Source organism: Phacochoerus africanus, chromosome 15, assembly GCF_016906955.1.
Source record: "Phacochoerus africanus isolate WHEZ1 chromosome 15, ROS_Pafr_v1, whole genome shotgun sequence".
NCBI classification, from domain to species: Eukaryota; Metazoa; Chordata; class Mammalia; order Artiodactyla; family Suidae; genus Phacochoerus; species Phacochoerus africanus.
In genome coordinates, this window is record NC_062558.1 from 64,041,425 (window position 1) to 64,061,726 (window position 20,302).

At 42.2% G+C, this 20,302-nt stretch overlaps 1 protein-coding gene across 1 annotated transcript in view; it reads right to left on the bottom strand.

The window, feature by feature from the left end:
• Positions 1–20,302, bottom strand: part of CCDC6 (coiled-coil domain containing 6) — a 124,474-nt gene that overhangs the window by 30,203 nt on the left and 73,969 nt on the right. The window contains exon 3 of the mRNA XM_047762169.1: positions 14,855–14,983. Within this exon, the coding sequence (XP_047618125.1) occupies positions 14,855–14,983 (129 nt within the window). The remainder of the gene's footprint in view (positions 1–14,854; positions 14,984–20,302) is intronic.

Consider the following 20,302-nt stretch of genomic DNA (forward strand, 5'->3'; position numbering starts at 1 on the left):
GCAGCTTAGATGTGGGTATTTCATTACACAGCTGGCAGTGCTATGGGATCCCATATTCTCCCTAGCCTTAGAAAGAACAGGGTTTCTAGCATTGTTTTTTCCATTAAAAAAAAAAAAAATCTTAACTTTTCAGCATCGTTCAGGAGCTCTCACTGACACTAAAGACCAGAGAAATCAGAATGGTATTGTGATTATGATCAATTTTCCCTCAAGTTCTTTATCAGAGCTGCCCTTTCATCTCCTTTCCATCTAATCCCATAACCTAGATATTTATGGCCACAGTCCACAACAGTCTTACCAGTCAATTCAGAGAGAAGTACATTTTCAGTGCCTGCATTACCCTGATAGCAAACAACCTTCAAATCAGACAGTGCATGTTAAATTTACAGTCTCAGAAGTCAGAGAGCCTTGCTGGGACGGAAACCGCAGCCCAGGGAGGCATGGCTTTTGCTGTGCTGATCTCTATATGTAATACTCTCGCCTATCTATCACCTAATAATCTCTGACGGCTTTTTTTATTCAGTGTTCACACAACAGGTACCCACTCTTCCAACACCAAACATCAGATTCTGAGGCTAACTTAAGCCCCTTCGAACTGCTTGCTCCGTGAGCACACAACACCAACAGATACATCTGATCTGCGGAATATTCATTTGAAAGCCTTTGTCCTGCTGTGGGGTCAATGGACTGTCAGCCAAACTCTTCCTTCAACATCTCTCTTTCCCACTGAAAGTCAATTAACATCGCACCGAGTTCTTACCATGTTCTCCAAATAAATATAAAACGTCAATGGATAAACAATGTATAAAAATAGCCAAACTATTATTAGCTGGTTCCTATGAATTCACAGCCCATCCTAGCTGTGTCTTTTCAGTGGGCAGACACCACCAAAGACCGCAGAAAAGGGAGAGAGCCAGCCAAGAGATGGCTCCCAACATCACTACATTTCTTTTTCATTATAGCATTTTCCCATTTATTTTATTTTTTTCTTTTTTTCGGCCAAGCCCATGGCATGTAGAAGTTTGCAGACCAGGGATAGAACCCATGCCACAGCAGTAGCAATGCTGGGTCCTTAACTGCTAGGCCACCAGGGAACTCCTGAATTTTCCCACTTAAAGAGAACCATGATGATGCTGGGATGGAGACAGAGGTGGGGGAGAGGAATACTTGGCAAAAAAAAAAAAAAAAGCCTGATGAGAACTTTAGCATGACCACTGTGCTCAACTATAGAGCTAGGAAAGGGTTTTAGTGGATCTTTTCAATCTGCTTTGAGAAATTTTAGTCTAACTGCCATATTATCATTATTTCTATGGGAAAATATATTTCGAACCCCAAACATCTGTCTTAAGAAAGAAATTTTGGAAGACAGCCTATGACAACTAATCCAAGAAGATAGAGAGGGGAAATCCCATGAAATAATGGCTAACATTTACAGAGAACACAGATGTGAAGTTTCTAACAACAGAACATAAAAGCACTTAGAACGATGATGATGCAAGAAGTGTACCTGATATTTAAAAATAAATAGCAGAGCACTCTAAGACCTGCATCAACCAAACTATTATTAGCAGGCTAAATGCTTTTTTTTTTTTTTTTTTTTTAAGAGAAAGGGGCAAATCCTAAGTAAACAAGTGGGTGCCGGAGATTAACACAATTCTCAAAAACCTTCCTAGCTAGGTAGCATCTGCAGGCCAAAAACAGCTCAGCCCAATTTCCTATCAGTTTATTACATAACACCATAGATGTTCAAAGTGGAGACCCTGAAGTGCACCACAATTACTAGGAATTCCCTGGTGGCTCAGTGGGTTAAAGGTCTGACATTGTAACCACTGCAGCTCTGGATGCTGTTACAGTGCAGGTTCGATCCCTGGTCTGGGAACTTCCGCATGCCACAGGTGTAGCCAAAAAAAAAAAAAAAGAGAATTACCTGGGAAAATAAACAGTATAATATTCAGAAAATGACTAAACCCAAGTCAAAAAAATGAACATCGTTTTTGCAATGGACTGAATGTTTGTGTCGAAAACTCACATGTTGAAGCCTAAATCCCCAGTGTGATTTGAAGGTGGGGCCTTTGGGAGATAATTACGTTTAGTTGATGGGGGGCGGGAGGGTGGGGAAATGGGATTGGTGTCCTTTCTACACAGTCCTTAATGACCTTGCAGCTTGCTGCTCTGTGCTACTAATGCAGGACATAAAAAATCAGTAATAATGATCAGAACTCCATCAAGCTGGCAGCCTGATCCTGGACCTCCAACTTTTAAAACTGTGAGAAATAAATTCCAGTTGTTTATAAGCCAGTGTGTGTTATTTGTAATAACACCCCAAGCGGGCCAAGACAGTTTTGTTTCTACCACGAGAGTAGAGACAGTAAAAGATCTTCCCTCATTCCATCAGCCTACTTTGCCAGTACATTTGAGTTGATCAAGGTTTTCCTTACACATAGGAAATGACTAATAGGATTCATGAAGGGACTATTTAAACATACTGTGTGCAAATGACGTGAAAAGAGCTGAGAACCATAAACAACGGTTTCAGCTCCATGGCAAAGCCCTCACAAATGAAAGCAACAGAGACAAGTTAGGTAAAACTTAAACACCGCCTCTGTTGGTGTCTGTTCATACAATCAGGGGAGTTTTGCTCAGCCCTGGGAATTCTCCTAGGCTGGAAGACATCTGACCTTTGACTTCAGGGAAAAACAAACAAAAAAATTTTTTTAAAGAAATAGAGCAGCCAATCTGTGTTATAGATAAATTAAGACAGGTGTTCATAGACCACAGAGTCCCAGAGGTACCTATTTGATTAGTCAAGCTGTGGCTGGCTTCAGAATTAAAAGCAAGTTCTAGGGTTATTACACACAGGTTCATGCAATGCTGAGCCCAGAAAGAGGCAACTGAAGTTCATCGGTGAAGAGCAGGAGAAAAGAACAGAAAGGATGAGCACTTTCAAGTCCAGGAGGTCCAATATTACAGCTGAAAAGAACGTGATCTATGTGCATAAGAGATAAACTGATAGGAGTTCCCGTTGTGGCTCAGCAGGTTAAGAACCTGACATAGTATCAGTGAGGATGTAGGTTCAATCCCTGGCCTCGCTCAGTAGGTTAAGGACCGGTGTTGCTGCAGCTATAGCATAGGCTGCAGATGTGGCTCAGATCCAGTGTTGCTATACCAATGGCATAGGCCAGCAGCTGCAGCTCTGATTTGACCCCTGACCCCAGGAACTTCCATATGCCGCAGGTGCTGCCATAGAAAGAAGGGGAAGAAAAAGAAATAAACTGATAGAGAAAAGATGCAAAAAAAAACCCCCAAAAACCATAAAGAACTACATAGCAACATAAATAGGGCTGGCCTAGGGTATAAGCAATACTGGTGGTAATTTACCCTTCTACTTTTCCCTGCCCCCACCCAATTTTTTAATAAACATCTACTATTTTTGTAACACAAAATTTTAAGTTATCTAATCTTAAAAATTAACCATTTCCTAATAGAATATATGTTAATTTAGGATGTTAATTTACATATCTAAAATATGGAGTGAACCAATAAACTTATATCACAGTATCACAGCAATGACTACCATAAGCTCATTATCTAAAATAAGCCTCTTTAAGAAAACAATGTTAGGGAAACTTCTCTCCATGTGCTTTATCCTAAATGGAAGTTTCCTGGAAAAAAGAAATCATTTCTTGGAGCTCCTATTAAGAACCTGACTAGTATTCATGAGGATGCAGGTTTGATCCCTGGCCTCGTTCAGTGGGTTAAGGATCTGGTTTTGCCACAAGCTGCAGCGCAGGTCATGGATGCGGTGTTGCCATGGCCGTAGTGCAGGCCCCCCTACCCCAGGAACTTCATATGTCGAAGGTGCGGCTGTAAAAACAAAAACAAAAACAAAAAAAAAACAAAAAAACACAAAAAGCAAGAAATTGTTTCTTTCTAGTCATCACCACATCCATCCACTTCCTCAGAGATGTAGGATTTGTTGGCTATTCATTAACATACTGTGCATGTTTAGCTAAAAAGACCACCTTTTCTAAGTCAAAACCAAATTCTTATTCTGGTCAGAAAGAAACGAATGGACTTTGGGCCTAACGAAGGAATTCTGGGGGATTTTTACAGCATTCCTGCAGAGACTGATCGTGTCCCGGGCAGAGCTCGGCGTTTACTCCCACAGGTCTGCAGGGGAGATCTCTCAGTTGACTTCGTGACATCCTGACAGCTCCTGGATTACAAATCGACTGAAGAAAGCCTGCCGAAGCTTCCTAAGCAGCACCTGTTGTCCCTGGTTTGCATGCTACCAAAGCATATAACCCCACTTATTTTCCAGCTAGGCTCCGAGGCTTTTCCCACCCCTCCCCAATAAACAGTAGGTGGGATGTTTATACTCCAGATTCAAGTGACGCACACATTCATCCTCAAGGACTTGCTGCAGTCAAATCCCCCCCACCTCAAGCTGACTTCAGAGTTTACTATGATTACATCTGGCCATGCCCCTGTGCAGCTCGTCTAAATGTGCAGAGGTAGATGATGTTTTATTTTAAAAAATTAAAAGCAGGGCAGCGGGAGTTCCCTAGTGGCCTTATGGTGAAGGATCTGGCCTTGTCACTGCTGTGGCTTGGGTCACAGCTATGGCTCAGGTTTAATCCTGGCGCCAGGAATTTCCACATGCTGAGAATTTTAAAATCATAGCAGAGCAGCAAATTATACTATTGTTAGGGAGGAAAAAGAAGAAAGAGGAAGAGGATGAAGAAAAAATGTGAATAGCAGTTGTCTATGGTAATATTTTTTTTTCATTTTTGTACTTCTATGTCTACGTTTTCCAAAGGTTTTTCAAAGAGCAATGGGTTATTTTTATTATTATTATTCTTTTAATGGCTGCACCCATGGCATATAGAAGTTCCCAGGCCTAGGTTCAAATACGAGCTACAGCTGCAGCCTATGCCACAGGTGCCTCAACCCCGGATCCTTAACCCAATGTACCACAGCAGGAACTCCAATGGGTGAAATTTTATAATGTAAACACTTAATATTTTAAGTTTTCAAGACTTTCCTAATTTGTGATTAAGATTTGAAATCAAACTTCAAATATGCCTAGGGGTCACTAAATTTATCTCCTTAATGCCAATGAATCCTCAAGAAACATGGTTTTTTTTTTGCAACTGATCCTTCCCACTGCCAGTATCTGCAAGGTCACCTGCTAGTAGGAATGGAATTTCCACAAAACCCAGCATGGCCATACTCCCCGTGAACTAAAGAAATACTTCACACCAACTACAAGTATCAATCAAGGATGCAAACCTGAACATGAGCCACTAGCCACTTAACTCACTGCTAAGTCACAAGAACACAGAATATCTAGAGTTGGTCACTATAGCCTCAGAACTGTACGTGGGAATTCCCACGTGGCACAACAGGATCCTCGGAGTCTCTGGAGTGCTAGGACCAAGGTTTGATAAAGGCCCAGCACTGTGGGTTAAAGACACCCTGTTGCTGCTGTGGCTCAGATCTGATCCCTGGAATTCCATATGCCTCAAGGGAGCCAAAAAGAAAAACAGAAACAAACAAAAAACACCCCAACTGTATGTGGACTGAGTGGGATGTCAGTTGGTTTGTATTATTTAGACGTTGATCTAAGAGCTGGAAACCTAAAACTTTCCTTTCTTCTTCACAGAACTTAAAATATGCTAAATGTTGCCTAATTTCACTTTTTAAAATTGAACAAAGTAGTTCCTGTTATGACTCAGCAGTAATGATATCCATGAAGACACAGGTTTGATCCCTGGCCCTGCTCCAGTGGGTTAAGGCTCCGGTGTTGCTGTGAGCTAAAGTCAAGTCACAGACGTGGCTCAGATCCCTCGTTGCTGTGGCTGTGGTATAGGCTGGCAGCTGCAGCTCTGATTCGACCCCTAGCCTGGGAACCTCCTTATGCTTCAGGTGTGGCCCTAAAAGGAGGAAAGAAAAAAAAAACAAAGAAAGAAATCTGGTTGAGTTCCCTGCTGGCTCAGCAGGTTAAGGATCCGGCATCATCACTGCTCTGGTGGGGGCCCGATCCCTGGCCTAAGGACTTTGTATGCCATGAGTGCAGGTAAACAAACAAAAAACTGGTGCCAGGAATTGAAATTCATTCTAAATCCAAGCCTCTGTGACTTGCTCCAGTTAGAGATGGCGAGGGACACTGGGAGAGGTGGGGACAGCCCTGCAAGGCTCCTGGGATGCAGGGGTCTTGTCAAGCCTCTGTGGTCATCTGATGCTGGCTAGTGGCCCTGTGTGTGTCCTAGTCCTGTGACTCGGCTGCCCTCCACCAGACATCCCCCAGAAAGACCAGCATATGCAGACTTCCAAAGCCCCTTCTCTTTCCCAGCCCAGGGACACAGAACTGGGATTCAGGACCTCTCCTCTCTGCTCTGAGCATCTTTTCCCCATGGGGTACCTGCACCCACTTTTTACAGTGTATCTTCTCTCCAGTGTCTCTCTCCTGCACATCCCCATCTCCCTGCACCAGGTGAACTTAGATCGATCTATCCTATGTGTGTCAATTAACAACAATTAAACCAAGTGTCAGGTCCTTCTCAGTGGGGCTTGGGGAGGTGGGGAGCCTGCTGTAGGAGTAATGCCACGCCCCCCTCCACTTCAGCACTTCACAGAGCAGCCCTCATCACTGTACATAGTTCTGCTGGGCTCCCCAGACCAGGATCCGCCAGGCCTGCGACCTAACGTCATCTTCCTTAGCAGGGCTTATGGCAGATGGCAGACAGGTAATAAAGGTGTGCTGAATTAACACAGGATGTGTGCCACCCAAGTGCAACAACTGCAGTGCGGGCAGAAAGAGATGACACGGATCCATGAATTAACTAGGTGGATCACCAGGTCAAGGAAGGCGGCAAGACATTCAGGGCTCATTTTGCTGCAGGATAGGGATGGCAACGTACCATAGAAATTAGATGGAAACTTTTAAGGGCAGCAGGTACCATTTTTGGAGAGCGTACCCCAGGTGAGTCAGCAGGGATACAGAGGTGAGGTTAATTTTGCTCCTGTCCTTAGAGGGACCCTACAGGGAAGAAAGGACTGTTTAACCCTTCACTGCTGTTTGTGTGCCAAGTGTGACGGGAGAAGGACTGAACAGTGTGGAAACACTTTACAGCACAGACCTCACTACAGGAGGGGAGTGGGTAATAAGTAAACAGGGATGGGAGAGGAGAGGGACAAAATGGTCCAGGCAGAGGAAACAGATACACGGAGATCTGGGGGCAGGAAAGCAATGGGCCCATCAAAGCACGATTTTCAAACTGCCGGTCATGACCCATTACTGGATTATGAAATTAGTTTAGTCAGCAGTCACCTACATTTTGCTTAAAAAAAAAAAAAAAAGAAAAAGAAAAAGGACTGAATGGGAAATCACTGCAAAGCACACAGACATTGTTTTATAAAACTTGTCCTAGTCATATATATCGCTATAAAAACATCAGTGTCCTGAGTTACCATATAAACTTATTTATAATGCTACGCAGTCCACACTGAACGACTCTGCATTAGAGTATAGGGGAACATAATTTGTCATCCTAAAATAGGACTCTGTGGCATGAGGATCAATGTAGGCTGAGTGTTTTTAAGGTCCCAAAGAATCAGGAAGAACCCTTGACCTTCCCCCAAATTGCCTAAAAGACAGAAAACCTCCCTCAGGAAGGGGGCTGTCACTAGAGATAACTAGAGTAGGAACAGGTGAAGCACACAGGGAGGAACCCAGCAAAGTCTGTCAAAACTCCTCTGCGTGTCCCACCACCTTCACAGGGCCCAGCAAACACCTGTTCACCTAACCTTTGCTTTTCCCTGTGAGTGTCAACTGCCTTCCTCCCCCTCCTCTGCAGTCCCAAACCTCTACGCACAACATCCTCATTTGCCTTTAACGCTGCAGACAGTGCTTCAGTGAGGCTTTCGACCATTTGGACGAATGTTCCTGGGTTTCTCCCATGTCCCCGTGTCATTAACCTCTTGTTGTTAATCTCTCTCATGTCAATTTCATTCTTAAATCAGCCAGGAGAACCGAGAAGGGTAAAGCAAAGTGTCTTCCTCCGTGACAAGAGAAATGAAAGAAACCCAATACGGATGGAGTGTGAGGAGAGGCAGAACGGAAGGTCAATCTTCCCATCAAACCTCAAGTTAGATACTATATCTGCCTCACAGAAGAGGGCACACAACTCACCTGAAGTCACAAGCTGATTTGGATGAAGGGGAGATCTGAACCCGAGAGTGTCCCTAAATTACAGGAGCTAAGACACTATGATTATAAATGGATGCTAATGAATACAATTACCATTCCAATCCAACCTTTAGAAAAGGGCATCTGTGCTTTGGGAAGAAAGGACATTTTTGGAGTTTCCTTTGTGGTGCAGCGGAAATGATTCTGACTGGCATCTGCGAGGATGCAGGTTTGATCCCTGGCCTTGCTCAGTGAGTTAAGGATCCCACATTTCTGTGATCTGTGGTGTAGCTCGCAGACATGGCTTGGATCCTGCATTGCTGCGGCTGTGGCTATGCTGTGGCCAGCAGCTACAGCTGCAATTCGATCCTTAGCCTGAGAATCTCCGTATGCCTCAGGTACAACCCTAAAGAGACAAAAGACAAAAAGGAAAAAGAAATGACATTTCTGACAAAGGAATACACCCCCGATTCCAGAAATAACAGAAAACTTTACTGGGCCAACTACAGGAAACAAGATGTTTAGCACATGACAGGCAATCCTGTTCATCGTGTAAGGATTAGCTGAATTACATGACTAATTCTCAACTAATTTATTCCAGATTTTTCTATTGTACTAGCTAATAATAATGAGGCATCAAATCTACCTGTTTATGACTACTGTTTTCTTCTTTCCCAAAATTTTCTAAGCAAAGTGCACAGAAGGTCCTCATATCTGCTGAGCTGAACTTTGCTTAATAAATAAACTCATCTGTGCTTTTTCATGCTAGTTATCCTCCAGAGAAGGAAAAATTCTTCCCAGCAGGCAGAAAACATTCAGATGAAGAGGTCTTAACACTAAGAGAACATTTTAAGTTCTACATGTTCTTAGCAACACCTGAATGTAACAGTGACCACATGATGGAAAAAAATCTTCAAATAAGAGCTTATATTGGGAGTTCCTGTCATGGCTCAGCGGTAACAAACCAGACTACAATCCATGAGGATGTAGGTTTGTTCCCACGTCTCGCTCAGTGAATTAAGGATCTGGCGTTGTCGTAAGCTGTGGCATATAGGTCACAGACTTGGCTCCCATCTGGCATTGCTATGGCGTAGACTGGCAGCTGCAGTTCCAATTCGAACCCTAGCCTGGGAACTTCCATATATCACGAGTTCAGCCGTAAAAAAGAAAAAAAAAAAAGTTTATAGGCATTGCTCACCAGCACTTATTTAAGAGATACTAAGAGTACTAAAAGTCATATTGACTAAACTATTCCAGCTTATTAGGCCAATACTAACTATTAGTGATGCAAAGACCTCATAACTTTACATTTTTCTGAACATGCTTTTCTTTTTCCTTTTTGTAGATTCACCTGCAGCATATGGAAGTCCCCAGACTAAGGGATGAATCAGCTGCAGGTGTAAGCCTACGCCACAGCCACTCTAACACCACAGCTTATGGCAATGCTAGATCCTTAACCCACTGAGCGAAGCCAGGGATCGAACCTTCATCCTCATGGAGACTACGTCGGGTCCTTAACCCAATGAGCCACAATGGGAACTCCTGAACATGCTTTTTTACATCTGCTTATAAATTGTCTTTGAGAGTTACACATTCAAAATGCTAGGTTGTATGATTTGAAAAAAGCCTCTGAGTCTCTCGATTTCCATTTCTGAAAAAGTGTGAGCAGGTATGAGTGGGCTGGGCCACCTACAGGTCAAGTTGGTCTATCACCCTCCTAAGTGTCCTCCATGGATAGCAAGCTCTGAAAGGAGGGCAAAGGTACAGGTAGCTGTGGTTCCAAGTCCTAGAGTGAATCTGATGTCCCTTGCCTCTGGATTTCCTCAGGATCTCCCCATGGAGGATCTGGGGAGAATGACAAAGGTAGTCTTTCTTACAACGTGGCCATCCAGCTCTAAAATTCATATACTACAAAACATCAACAGAAGTTTCCACCGTGGCATAGCAGGTTAAGGATCCAGGATCCGGCATCACTGCAGCAGTAGCTTGGATTTGATTCCTGGCCCAGGAACATCCATATGCTGTGGGTATACCCCCCCCCCAAAAAAAGGGGGGGGGACAAAAACATCAACAACAACAAAACACCACCAGAACCATTTATAACCCAGAGACCCTGATGATCAAGCTGGTAACTTTTCCTAAATAGCCTTAAAAAAAAAAAAAGAATGAAAGGATTCCAAATTCTGAGTCTAAGAGAACAAATGCTACCTGATAAAGTGTCCATGCCGAAGGCATGACCTTTGGTGAGATCAACTTAAAATTAGGCCTCCAGCACCTGAGGTAAGTGGAGCCTACCTTGTAAGGAGTTGAAGACTTAGTCTCAAACCCAGGTAAGTTCTGCTTTACAGAGAACAGGCAAGTGCCTTCTTGAAAATCCTTACTACCAAAGCCACACCTTCAAAATAAACACATATCCCTGGCAGATAGACCTTCCAGCATCCCTTCCGAGGTTCAACCTATTAGGTTCAAAAAATTGATTATTTTTAAATTAACAGCAATAACTACCTCATATTGAATAGTGCTGATGTAGCAGGCATGATGCAAATCACTTACACACTCCCTCATTCATTATACCTGACACAGGTTTGCTATTTATTGCCCTTTTACAGAGAAGAAAACTGAGGCTCAGAAATGAACTGAAAGAGACAACTGGATGGCCACATGCAAAAGAATGAATTTGGACCCTATTTTACACATATAAAAATTAACTCAAAACAGGAGTTCCCATTGTGGTCAGCAGGAACAAACCCAACTCGTAACCATGAGGATGCAGGTTCAATCCCTGGCCCCACTCAGTGGGTTAAGGATATGGCATTGCTGTGAGCTGTGGTACAGGTCACCAATGCAGCTCGGATCTGGCATTGCTGTGGCTGTGGTATAGGTTGGCAGCTGTAGTTCCGATTAGATCTCTAGCCTAGGAACTTCCATAGGCTGCAGGTGTGGCCCTAAAAAGAAGGAAAAAAAAAAACAATAACTCAAAATGAATCTAAATGTAAAGAGCTAAATGTAAAAGCCAAAAAAGAAAACAGGGCTGAGTCTTTGTGACCTCAAATTCTAAGATACGACACCAAAGCACAAGAAACAGAAGGAAAAAAAAAAAAAGAATAATTAGACTTCACCGCAACTAAAAACCTCCATGCTTCAAAGGACCCTCTCTCCATATGCTGCAGGAGCGACCCTAGAAAAGGCAAAAAGACAAAAAACAAAAACAAAAACCAAAGGACCCTCTCAAGAAAATGAAAAGGATATACACAGAAAAGGAGAAAATATTTGTAAACTATGTATCTGGTAAGGGTGTCTAGAATATATGAGGAACTCTTACAATAACAAAAATACCTTGAATAGACATTTTTCCAAAGAAGATATACAACAGTCAATAAGCACCTAAAAAGATATTTATTATCATCAGCCATTAGGGGAATATAAAGCCACCCTGAGATACCACCTTACACTCACCAGGAGGCTAAAATCATATGGCACAGCCACTTTGGAAAACAGTCTGGCATTTCAGCCAAAAAGTTTGCATGTAACCTTTCAATTCCACTCCTAGGTATGTACCCAAGAAAAATTAAAAGACATGTCCAGAGAAAAGGTTGTCCATGAATGTTCACAGCAGCATTTCTCATGATAACCAAAAGGGTGAACAACCCAAATGCTCAACAAATGAAGAATGGAGACACAAAATGTGGTTGGTATATCCACAGCATGGAATATTATTTGGCCAGGAGAAGGAATGAAGTCCTCATCTATGTCACACCATGGACAAAAATAGGATGCCACGTGAAAGAAGCCAGTCACAAAAGACCACACACTGCATGACTCCATTTATATGAAGCATCCAGAATAAGCAAACACACAGAGAGAGCACAGTAGCAACTGCTTCAGGAGATCAGAGTCCAAGTGACAGCTGAAAGGTACAGGCTTTCTTTTGGAGGTGATGAAAATGTCCTAAAAATCTATTCTGGTTATGGTTGCACAACTCTGCAAATAGGCTAAAAGCCATCACATCCTACACTTGAAATGGGTGATTTGTATCGTTGGTGAATAATGTCTCAATAATGCCCCTACCAAAATTAATTATTAATTAATTAAAAGATATGAGGCAGAGGAAACAGGTTCACATCTGGTTCTATTCAGGTCCAGTACAAAGGCCCCGAACCTGTCCTATATGGCTTTTCAAAGTACAAATGAGAGCTCTTCAGTCACCTGTCCGAAACCACACTTCTAAAACACTTCCAACAAAGCAGTGTTAAGACATGCGACACACTGGGTAACTGCCTTGAGAGAGCTTTATTGTCACAAGAGCAAAGGTATGTATCACATATACACTGTACACATATGCATATAATGCATAGTGACGTCCACACCTTGGCTCTTCTGATAATCATTTCAGGGTAGGATATATCATATAGACTATGACCTACAGTAAATACTATAATATAGATGATACTCCCAAGAGATGGTCAGAAGAGAGGGCCAGATCCTATCCATGGAAATATGAAGAGATTTATTTCTACTGGTGGAAAAAACAAAAAACATTGCCCTTAGACCTTGACTAATATTACTCATGGCAAAACAAAACATAGTGTAAAATCCCCGATGTCTAATCATCCTGGACACATCCAAAACAAAGAGAGGAAAGTTTTATGATAATATTAATGTCTCCATCTTATTTACATAGGAACTCGATATCCCAGCTCTGAAGGTTATCTCTAATTTAGGGCTTTGCAATTCACATTTCACCGTGGAAATCCATTTCTTGAGTGCAGGGGTCGAAAAATAAGCCTTACCATGGACTAAATCGCTAACGTGGGGAAAATGTTCATCTTGGACTTCATTTTACAGGGGTTTAGTGACTAAAGTCCCAAAGAGCCTTAAGACTGTGCAGCAGTTCATCCTCTCTCCCGGGGGCCCTAGGATGGCTTTCTGACTCTAGGCCACTACCTCCACCTTGTGGCCACAGCTAAACTGTGGGGGGGTCACAGCCCCAGTCCGCAAGTCTCCTTAGGAGATGGTGAACAAATATAAGACATAAGCTGTTTGAATCACTGACAGCCACCAATGTGAAAGTTTTGACCAGGTGACACTCTTATAATGCCAACCACTGTGAGAACTGTACTCAGTCACTTGGTTAACTCTGGATTAACATGTACCAGTAACAAGGTCTTGGTATGTCATGGACTCAAATAAGAATCTTCACAACTTTAATGTGAACTGAACTGGCTACCTGCTTATCCCGGAAATTAAACAGGTGAACTTCAGAACATAAATGTCTTTAAAACTGGGGGGGGGGAGCCTTCTAAATTTAGAAACTGCATCTGAATTCCAAAGATGAACAGTAAGAATAGATTACTCTGCATATGTATAAACTAGTCAACCCTTGGAAAGAGAACTTTTTGTTCTTTAGCCTATAAAGAATGGAAAAAACAAAGTCATTATTCATAGTCTTGGAAAACCCGGTATCATTCCACCCTTTGATATAGGGAGATACAAGAATAACACCAGAAAACAAAAGTTCGTTTAACAAGAAGTACGGACTTCCTCTCAAACCTGATATTCCCATCATGGTTCATCTCAAATACAATGAGGAAAATATGAGGTCCTTGGGGTGATTCAAGAACCAGTCAGCCTGGACTAAGATGCCCAGCAAGATCTTAAAATTGGGATAAATGAGACAACTTTCCATGAAAAGCTTGGTCAAATCATCAAAAATGGCAATCAAGATCCAAATTACAAAGAGCTAAAAGATGTTAATACATGGAATTTTACATGGAAACCAGGCTCTTCTGACCTGGAACATAAATCAGCGTAGGGCAAAGCATTAGGGTCACTAGGCCAGAGATAACAGGTAAATCTGTCACACCAACTTGGATGGACTGGTATAGGCTGTCCAGTTCTGTGTGTTGGTAGATAAGGACCAGCGTGGACGCCTGAGGCAAAGCCAATGCTCCAGCACTGTCTCCCAAAGGCAACGGTCAAAGGGCCTGTGCACTCTTATTACAGTCCCCCTTTTGTGCCTTTTTAAGCCTGCCAGTTCCTGACTGTACTCCATGCTGCTCTGTTTACAAATGGAAAACATGGGCCCAGAGAAGTTGATCAAGTTAATGCAAGGTCATATAACTAGTCTGTGGTTGAACCAGGATGAGCAACGAAGTCTGTGATTCCATATCTGTACCAACAAATTGAGCTGGACAAAGACAGGGCTGGTATAAGGTTGCTAGTATTTCAAAGAAGAAAAATGCTAGTTGTTCATTCTGAAGAATCCTTGAAAGAAAAGCTTTGAGTTCCACAGCCATGCTGTCTCAGGAACTTTCACTGAAACTATCTTGTGGTTAAAAACACATCTTTCCCCCCCTCGCAAAAGGAACCTAACATTTCCTGCCTATAAATCAGCACATTGCAACCTATCTCCTGAAACTTTATTAATTGTGGTTAAAAAAAGCAAGTGTGTGAGAGAGAGCAGGTGCTATGCAGATCTGTTCTTGCTTTGCTTCAGATGTGCAGTCTTCACTGTGGGAAGACGAAGTAGAAAAATATTTTTCACTGATGAAAATTCCTCAGGGCATGTTAAAGCTTGAAAGAACAGGTGATAATATGAAGGGGGGGAAAGAGAGTGAGAGAACTATCCTAATAGAGATACAGAGAGAACCCACACTTTCGTACCTGTTCCAATGTAAGCTGCTTAGAAATGGTATCGTTCTCCAGTTTTTTAATTTTCTTCATCAGTTTGTTGACCTGGAATTCCTGCTCCTGTTCGAGATGCTGTTCCAGCTCAGCTTTCTCGTGTTGCAACTGGAAAATGAAAAAAAAAAAACAGAGATGGGGAAATCAAGACACCCAAAAGTCAAGGAAACAGTGACTCCAAAAGCTGGTTAAACTGAGTAAGAGGGATCACATAAAAGTTACATTACTCATGTCTGCTTATACATCCAAATGTACATCTAGTAACTTGTTCCGAACTGATTCCTCTAACTTATAACCAAAAATTCATAGAACACAGACAGAGGCACTTGATCTTAGCCAAAAGGCCAAGAAATGATAGGGTGAATATATCTGAGCATCGAACCATGATTCAACACTGATTTCAATTTTTAAAAGCATTTAAGGGGGTTCCCACAGTGGCTTAGCAGGTTATGAACTCGACTAGTATCCATGAGGATGTGGGTTCGATCCCTGGCCTCGACCAGTGGGTTAAAGATCCTGCGTTGCTGTGGCTGTGGTGTAGGTTGCAGATGCAGTGCCAAATTTGACCCCTAGCCTAGGAACCTCCATATGCCACAGGTGCGGTCATAAAAAGACAAAAAAAATATTTAAGTAGTTGTCTCTGTGGGAAGAATAAGGGATGAGGTACAGAAGCCAACTTTTCAGCATGTGTATAACCTTTTGTGCTTTAAAATTTTACACCATGGGCATAAAAATGATTAAATTAAAAAATAAAAAATTTGGAGTTCCCATCATGGTGCAGCAGAGCAAATCTGACTAGGAACCATGAGGTTGCAGGTTCCACCCCTGGCCTTGCTCAGTGGGTTAAGGATCCGGCGTTGCCGTGATTTGTAGTGTAGGTCACAGAGGCGGCTTGGGTCTGGCATTGCTGTGGCTATGGTGTAGGCCGGCAGCTATAGCTCCAATTAGACCCCTAGCCTGGGAACTTCCATATGCCTTGGGTGCAGCCCTTAAAAAAAAAAAGAAAAAATTGTAGCTGTCCATTTTTGTAAGTGAATTACAGTTTATCTGCATTTATACGATGTGTATAGAAAGGGATGTTAAAAATCACAAAAAAATACTTAGTACATTATTCCGAATGCTATTTCTCAATGTACTAGTAAGCATGATTGACAAAAATCAGCAAATCATTAACTTTCTGCAATGAGAGGAGACACAACACTTCCTACATCTTTCCTAAAAACCAAGAGGGAAGGCCTCTTCTTTATGCCATTATGCTGTTGCTGCAAAAGAAATTAAAAAACAAACAAACAAAAAAAAAACACTCCAACCTTCAAAACCAAAAGGGAATAAAAGAAATTCAGTGGACACATGACAACCAGGGTTCGTGTTAAAAATGATGCACTGAAGTTCTCATTGTGGCTCAGGTTAAGAACCTAACATAGTGTCCAAGAGGGTGCGAGTTCAATCCCTGGCCTCACTCAGTGTGTTAAGGATCCCAAGTTGCTGCAAGCTGCAGTGTAGGTCACAGATGCGGCTTGGATCTGGCGTTGCTGTGGCTATAGCACAGGCTGGCAGTTACAGCTCCAATTTGACCCTTAGCCCATGAACTTCCATATGCCAAGGGTGCAGCTGTAAAAACAAACAAACAAAAAAAAGATGCATTATTTCCAACATTCTTAATTGGGAGGGGCCGCTGATTCGTAGTGGGGATGAAAGGGAGTGAAAGCCAAAGGGCCCAATATTTTCAGAACCATGGGGAGATAAAGCAAAAGCTATTAAAAACAATGAAGCACATAGAATTTGAACTGCGGGTCTAAGATGACACAGCTCCCTAATTCTATCTTTAAAACCATTTCTTCAGACAGGCACTGCTTACCAGGCTCATCACATGCATTAGGCAAGCCTAGTCAAACCTCATTTCCAATGTGACAAAACACATCACTGGACCAAAGTTACTGGAAGACAGCAGAGCTTGGAGCCCAAACCCTGCTCTTAACCCTGAACTACACTTCTCCACCGGATCCTGAGCAAACCTCAGAAGGGTAGACCTCAGACTCCTCCATCCATATGCCAGTGCACCCTTGGCATTTATAATGTCACATGATTAAACAGAGAAAACAACAGACCAAGCACACTCGCCCAGAGGAGGCTAGGTCTCTCTGTAAACCCTGCACAGGGTGTGATGGACAACAGAAACAGCTCAGCTGGGCTGGATCAGCCTCGAAATGGCCACACCTAGCTGTTTCCACACTTGAAGCAATTGCCACTGCTCTGAGAGCACCAGAATTGGTTTGAGAGGAAAAAAAAAAGTTTAAAATCTGACATCGTCTTCCAACACTGGAAATGTTGATGAAACAGATGCTGTTTTTCCTCCAACTGTTTTTGATGTGCAACTCCAAAAAAGGCTGGTCAACCTTGCAAGGACCGAGAAAAAAAGCAGATGTGAAGAGGTGCTTACAGTGACAAGTCTATTTTTAGCTAGCCCTTTAAAACTCAGGTTCTGCACAACCCAGCAGTAATTAAAAGAACTGAGAGGAACGGAAAGAGGATGAGAAAAGTTCCCAGCATGTCCGATACAAAGACCCCAATGGGACAAATATCATTTATGAGGAAAAAATAGCAAAACATGATCATCTTCATTTAACACTTTTATTCTATAAACATGACTGGTGTGGCGTGTCTTCTCTCTGCAGGTGTTATGTTAGAGGTAGTAAAATCTACAGTTAAGATATCATCCTTGCCCTAAAGTGGTTTCTGAATGCTAAGCGTAAATGCCATCTCCCAGTTTTAGAAAAATGAACTTTAGTATTAAAACCTTTAAACCATTCGCATAGTTTTTTTTTTTTTTTTTTTTTTTAACATTAACTGTTTTCCTCCAATACGTTTTCAATTGCTGGCATTTTTATTTGAAAGAGCCCCCTTCCTCCATTGTTTTTTTTTTTTTTTTTTAGAGCCACACCCTCTGCATAAGGAGGTTCCCAAGCTAGGGGTCTAATCGGAGCCTTTGCTGCTGGCCTACGCCACAGCTACAGCAACATGGGATCCGAGCCACATCTGCAATCTACACCACAGCTTACCGAAACGCTGTATCCTTAACCCACTGAGTGAGGCCAGGGAGTGAACCCAAACCTCATGGTTCCTAGTTGGATTCGTTTCCACTGCGCCACGATGGGAACTCCCCTGCTTCCTCCATTTTTTAGTGTTCTGCTTTGAGGTAAAATTAAGACAATAAAGGATGCAAGCTAATGTCAAAAAAAAAAAAAATCTCTTGCACCCCAAACAGCATTTGTCATAGAACATTAATCTGAGGAAAGACAAGGTTCTCCTTGGCTTAGAGGAAAATACTCAGATACAGGCAGATGGCCTAACACTGTCAATATCTGATTAAGTATTTCCTTTAAGAATACAGATTAAACTAGTAATGAAATCAAAGCTCTCAATTTTAAAAGGCTTTTTTCCTCTCAAAAGCTATACACTAAGGAAAATTTGGTGGCTGAGCTGTCATTACCAGACTTCAAGCAAGGTCCCTGGGTTACGCTAACCCATTTGGAAAATATCAAGCCATCCTGAGCTCTCACTCTGCCAAAGATTCACAATTTTCATCATCCCCCAAAGACGGGCCTGAAACAAACAGCTCTACTGCCTGCTTTGTTCTGCCAGGTCTCAGGTGACAGGCAATGCAGGGGCAGGGCAGGGAGTTCCTGAACAGAACACTGGAAACAGAAAATACGGTTCTTCCTTGGAACAAATAAACCCGCAAGAAAAAGAGAAACACAGAAATACAGAAAAACCCTCTCCAAACGATCATGAGATGGGAGTTAAGATGGGCAAGGAGAAGGGGCAAGCCAGGGAAGAGACCTTGAGGAACTAATAGCCATAGTGTTTGCCTCAGAACCTTTTGCCTGAGAAAATTCACAAACTGTTTCTCTTTTAAACAGATACCATGTAAATTCAAGCCATTTGGCCCCAAGGGGGCTTGAACCAAAACCACCCTGAATCCACCTGCCTATTTTAAAGCTGTAGCCCAGGACACCACAAACAAAAACCCAAAAAGGAAGCCTAGTGTAGGCAGACCCAGGACCTATCAGAAGAAATAAACTCCAGTTTCATCTCTGAGTAGCATCTTCGACATGGGTATGAAATTCAAGACAAGATTTTAAATTTCTAATCAAAGGTCTTAACACTTTATGAACAATTTTTAATCTTCCAAATGGGTCAGAAACCTAGAACAAAAATCAAACTAAGAAGAGTCAAAAGAATGGATGTGTGTATATGTATGACTGCATCACTTTGTTGTACAGTGGAAATTATCACTACACTGTAAATCAACTATACTTCAATAAAACTTTAAAAAAATGAAAAAAAAAGTCAAGCAAATTCGATTAACATGTTTGAAAAGAACAAAACTCATATGTTTGCCTTAAATGTTTCTAAAGCAAAATGCTTAGGTAGATGAAAATTTGCTTTCAAAATCAGAATTGTCTGTAAATACGATATTTTTTCTTTCTTTTTTTTTTTTTTTTTTTTGGCCATGCCCATGGCATGTGGAAGTTCCTGGGCCAAGGGTCGAACCCATACCACAGCAGCAACCCAAGTCACTGCAGTGAAAATGCCAGATTCTTTACCTGCTGTGCCACAAGGGAATTTCCTCTAAATACCCTTCTTACAAAGTCAATCTCCAAGATTATGGAAGAGCTTGTTAACTCTTACTTGTGCAATCTATTAACGTGAACAACAAAAAGCCTTGTAGAAGGGAAATTATCATCTATCCACCGGCCTCACATTTTCAAAAGAATTAGGGTTATACAAATAAAGGTTGTATAGGATTCAGCATGAAAAAACATATTAATGTAAGTGAAAAAGCCATGAGCAAAAATACAACTATAAACCTGTAAAATTCAAAGTACTAAAACGGAAGCGTTTTCTGACTGCATCCATTCCCATATGGAGTCCCAAAGCAAATGTCTAGCCCATTAAAAATACAAGGAGAGCATTAATTTGATCTAAAACAGGCTAGCCCTAAGCATCACTGAATTACCAATAATTATTGTCTTTCTCATAATTTACAGAAGCTTTCTGGAGCCACTTCAAGGACCCTGGCTTTGTCTGTAAGAGATTCAGGAACTCTTCACTGCGTGGCTTTGATTCTGTGCACAATCCTCTCTAGCAGGTAATGGCCTTGAGCCTTGTTCACCTGCAAGAACCACCACAGGTGCACACATAGGTTGGCTGTCTAGCCAGGCCACCCACCCAGCATGCAGCAGGTTTGCCAAGTCCCAGGCTGGGCGAACAGTGTTTACAAGTCTGGGCCTGTTGTCAATCCAGCCAGTGCCAAGTGAGGCATGCCTTCTGGCCACCAGCCCCAGGACTCAGCTTTCTCAAAGCAACTTGAGAATAAACTCAAAAGATGTCCCCGTCTCTGTTGTCACTAGTCAGTGCTAGCCT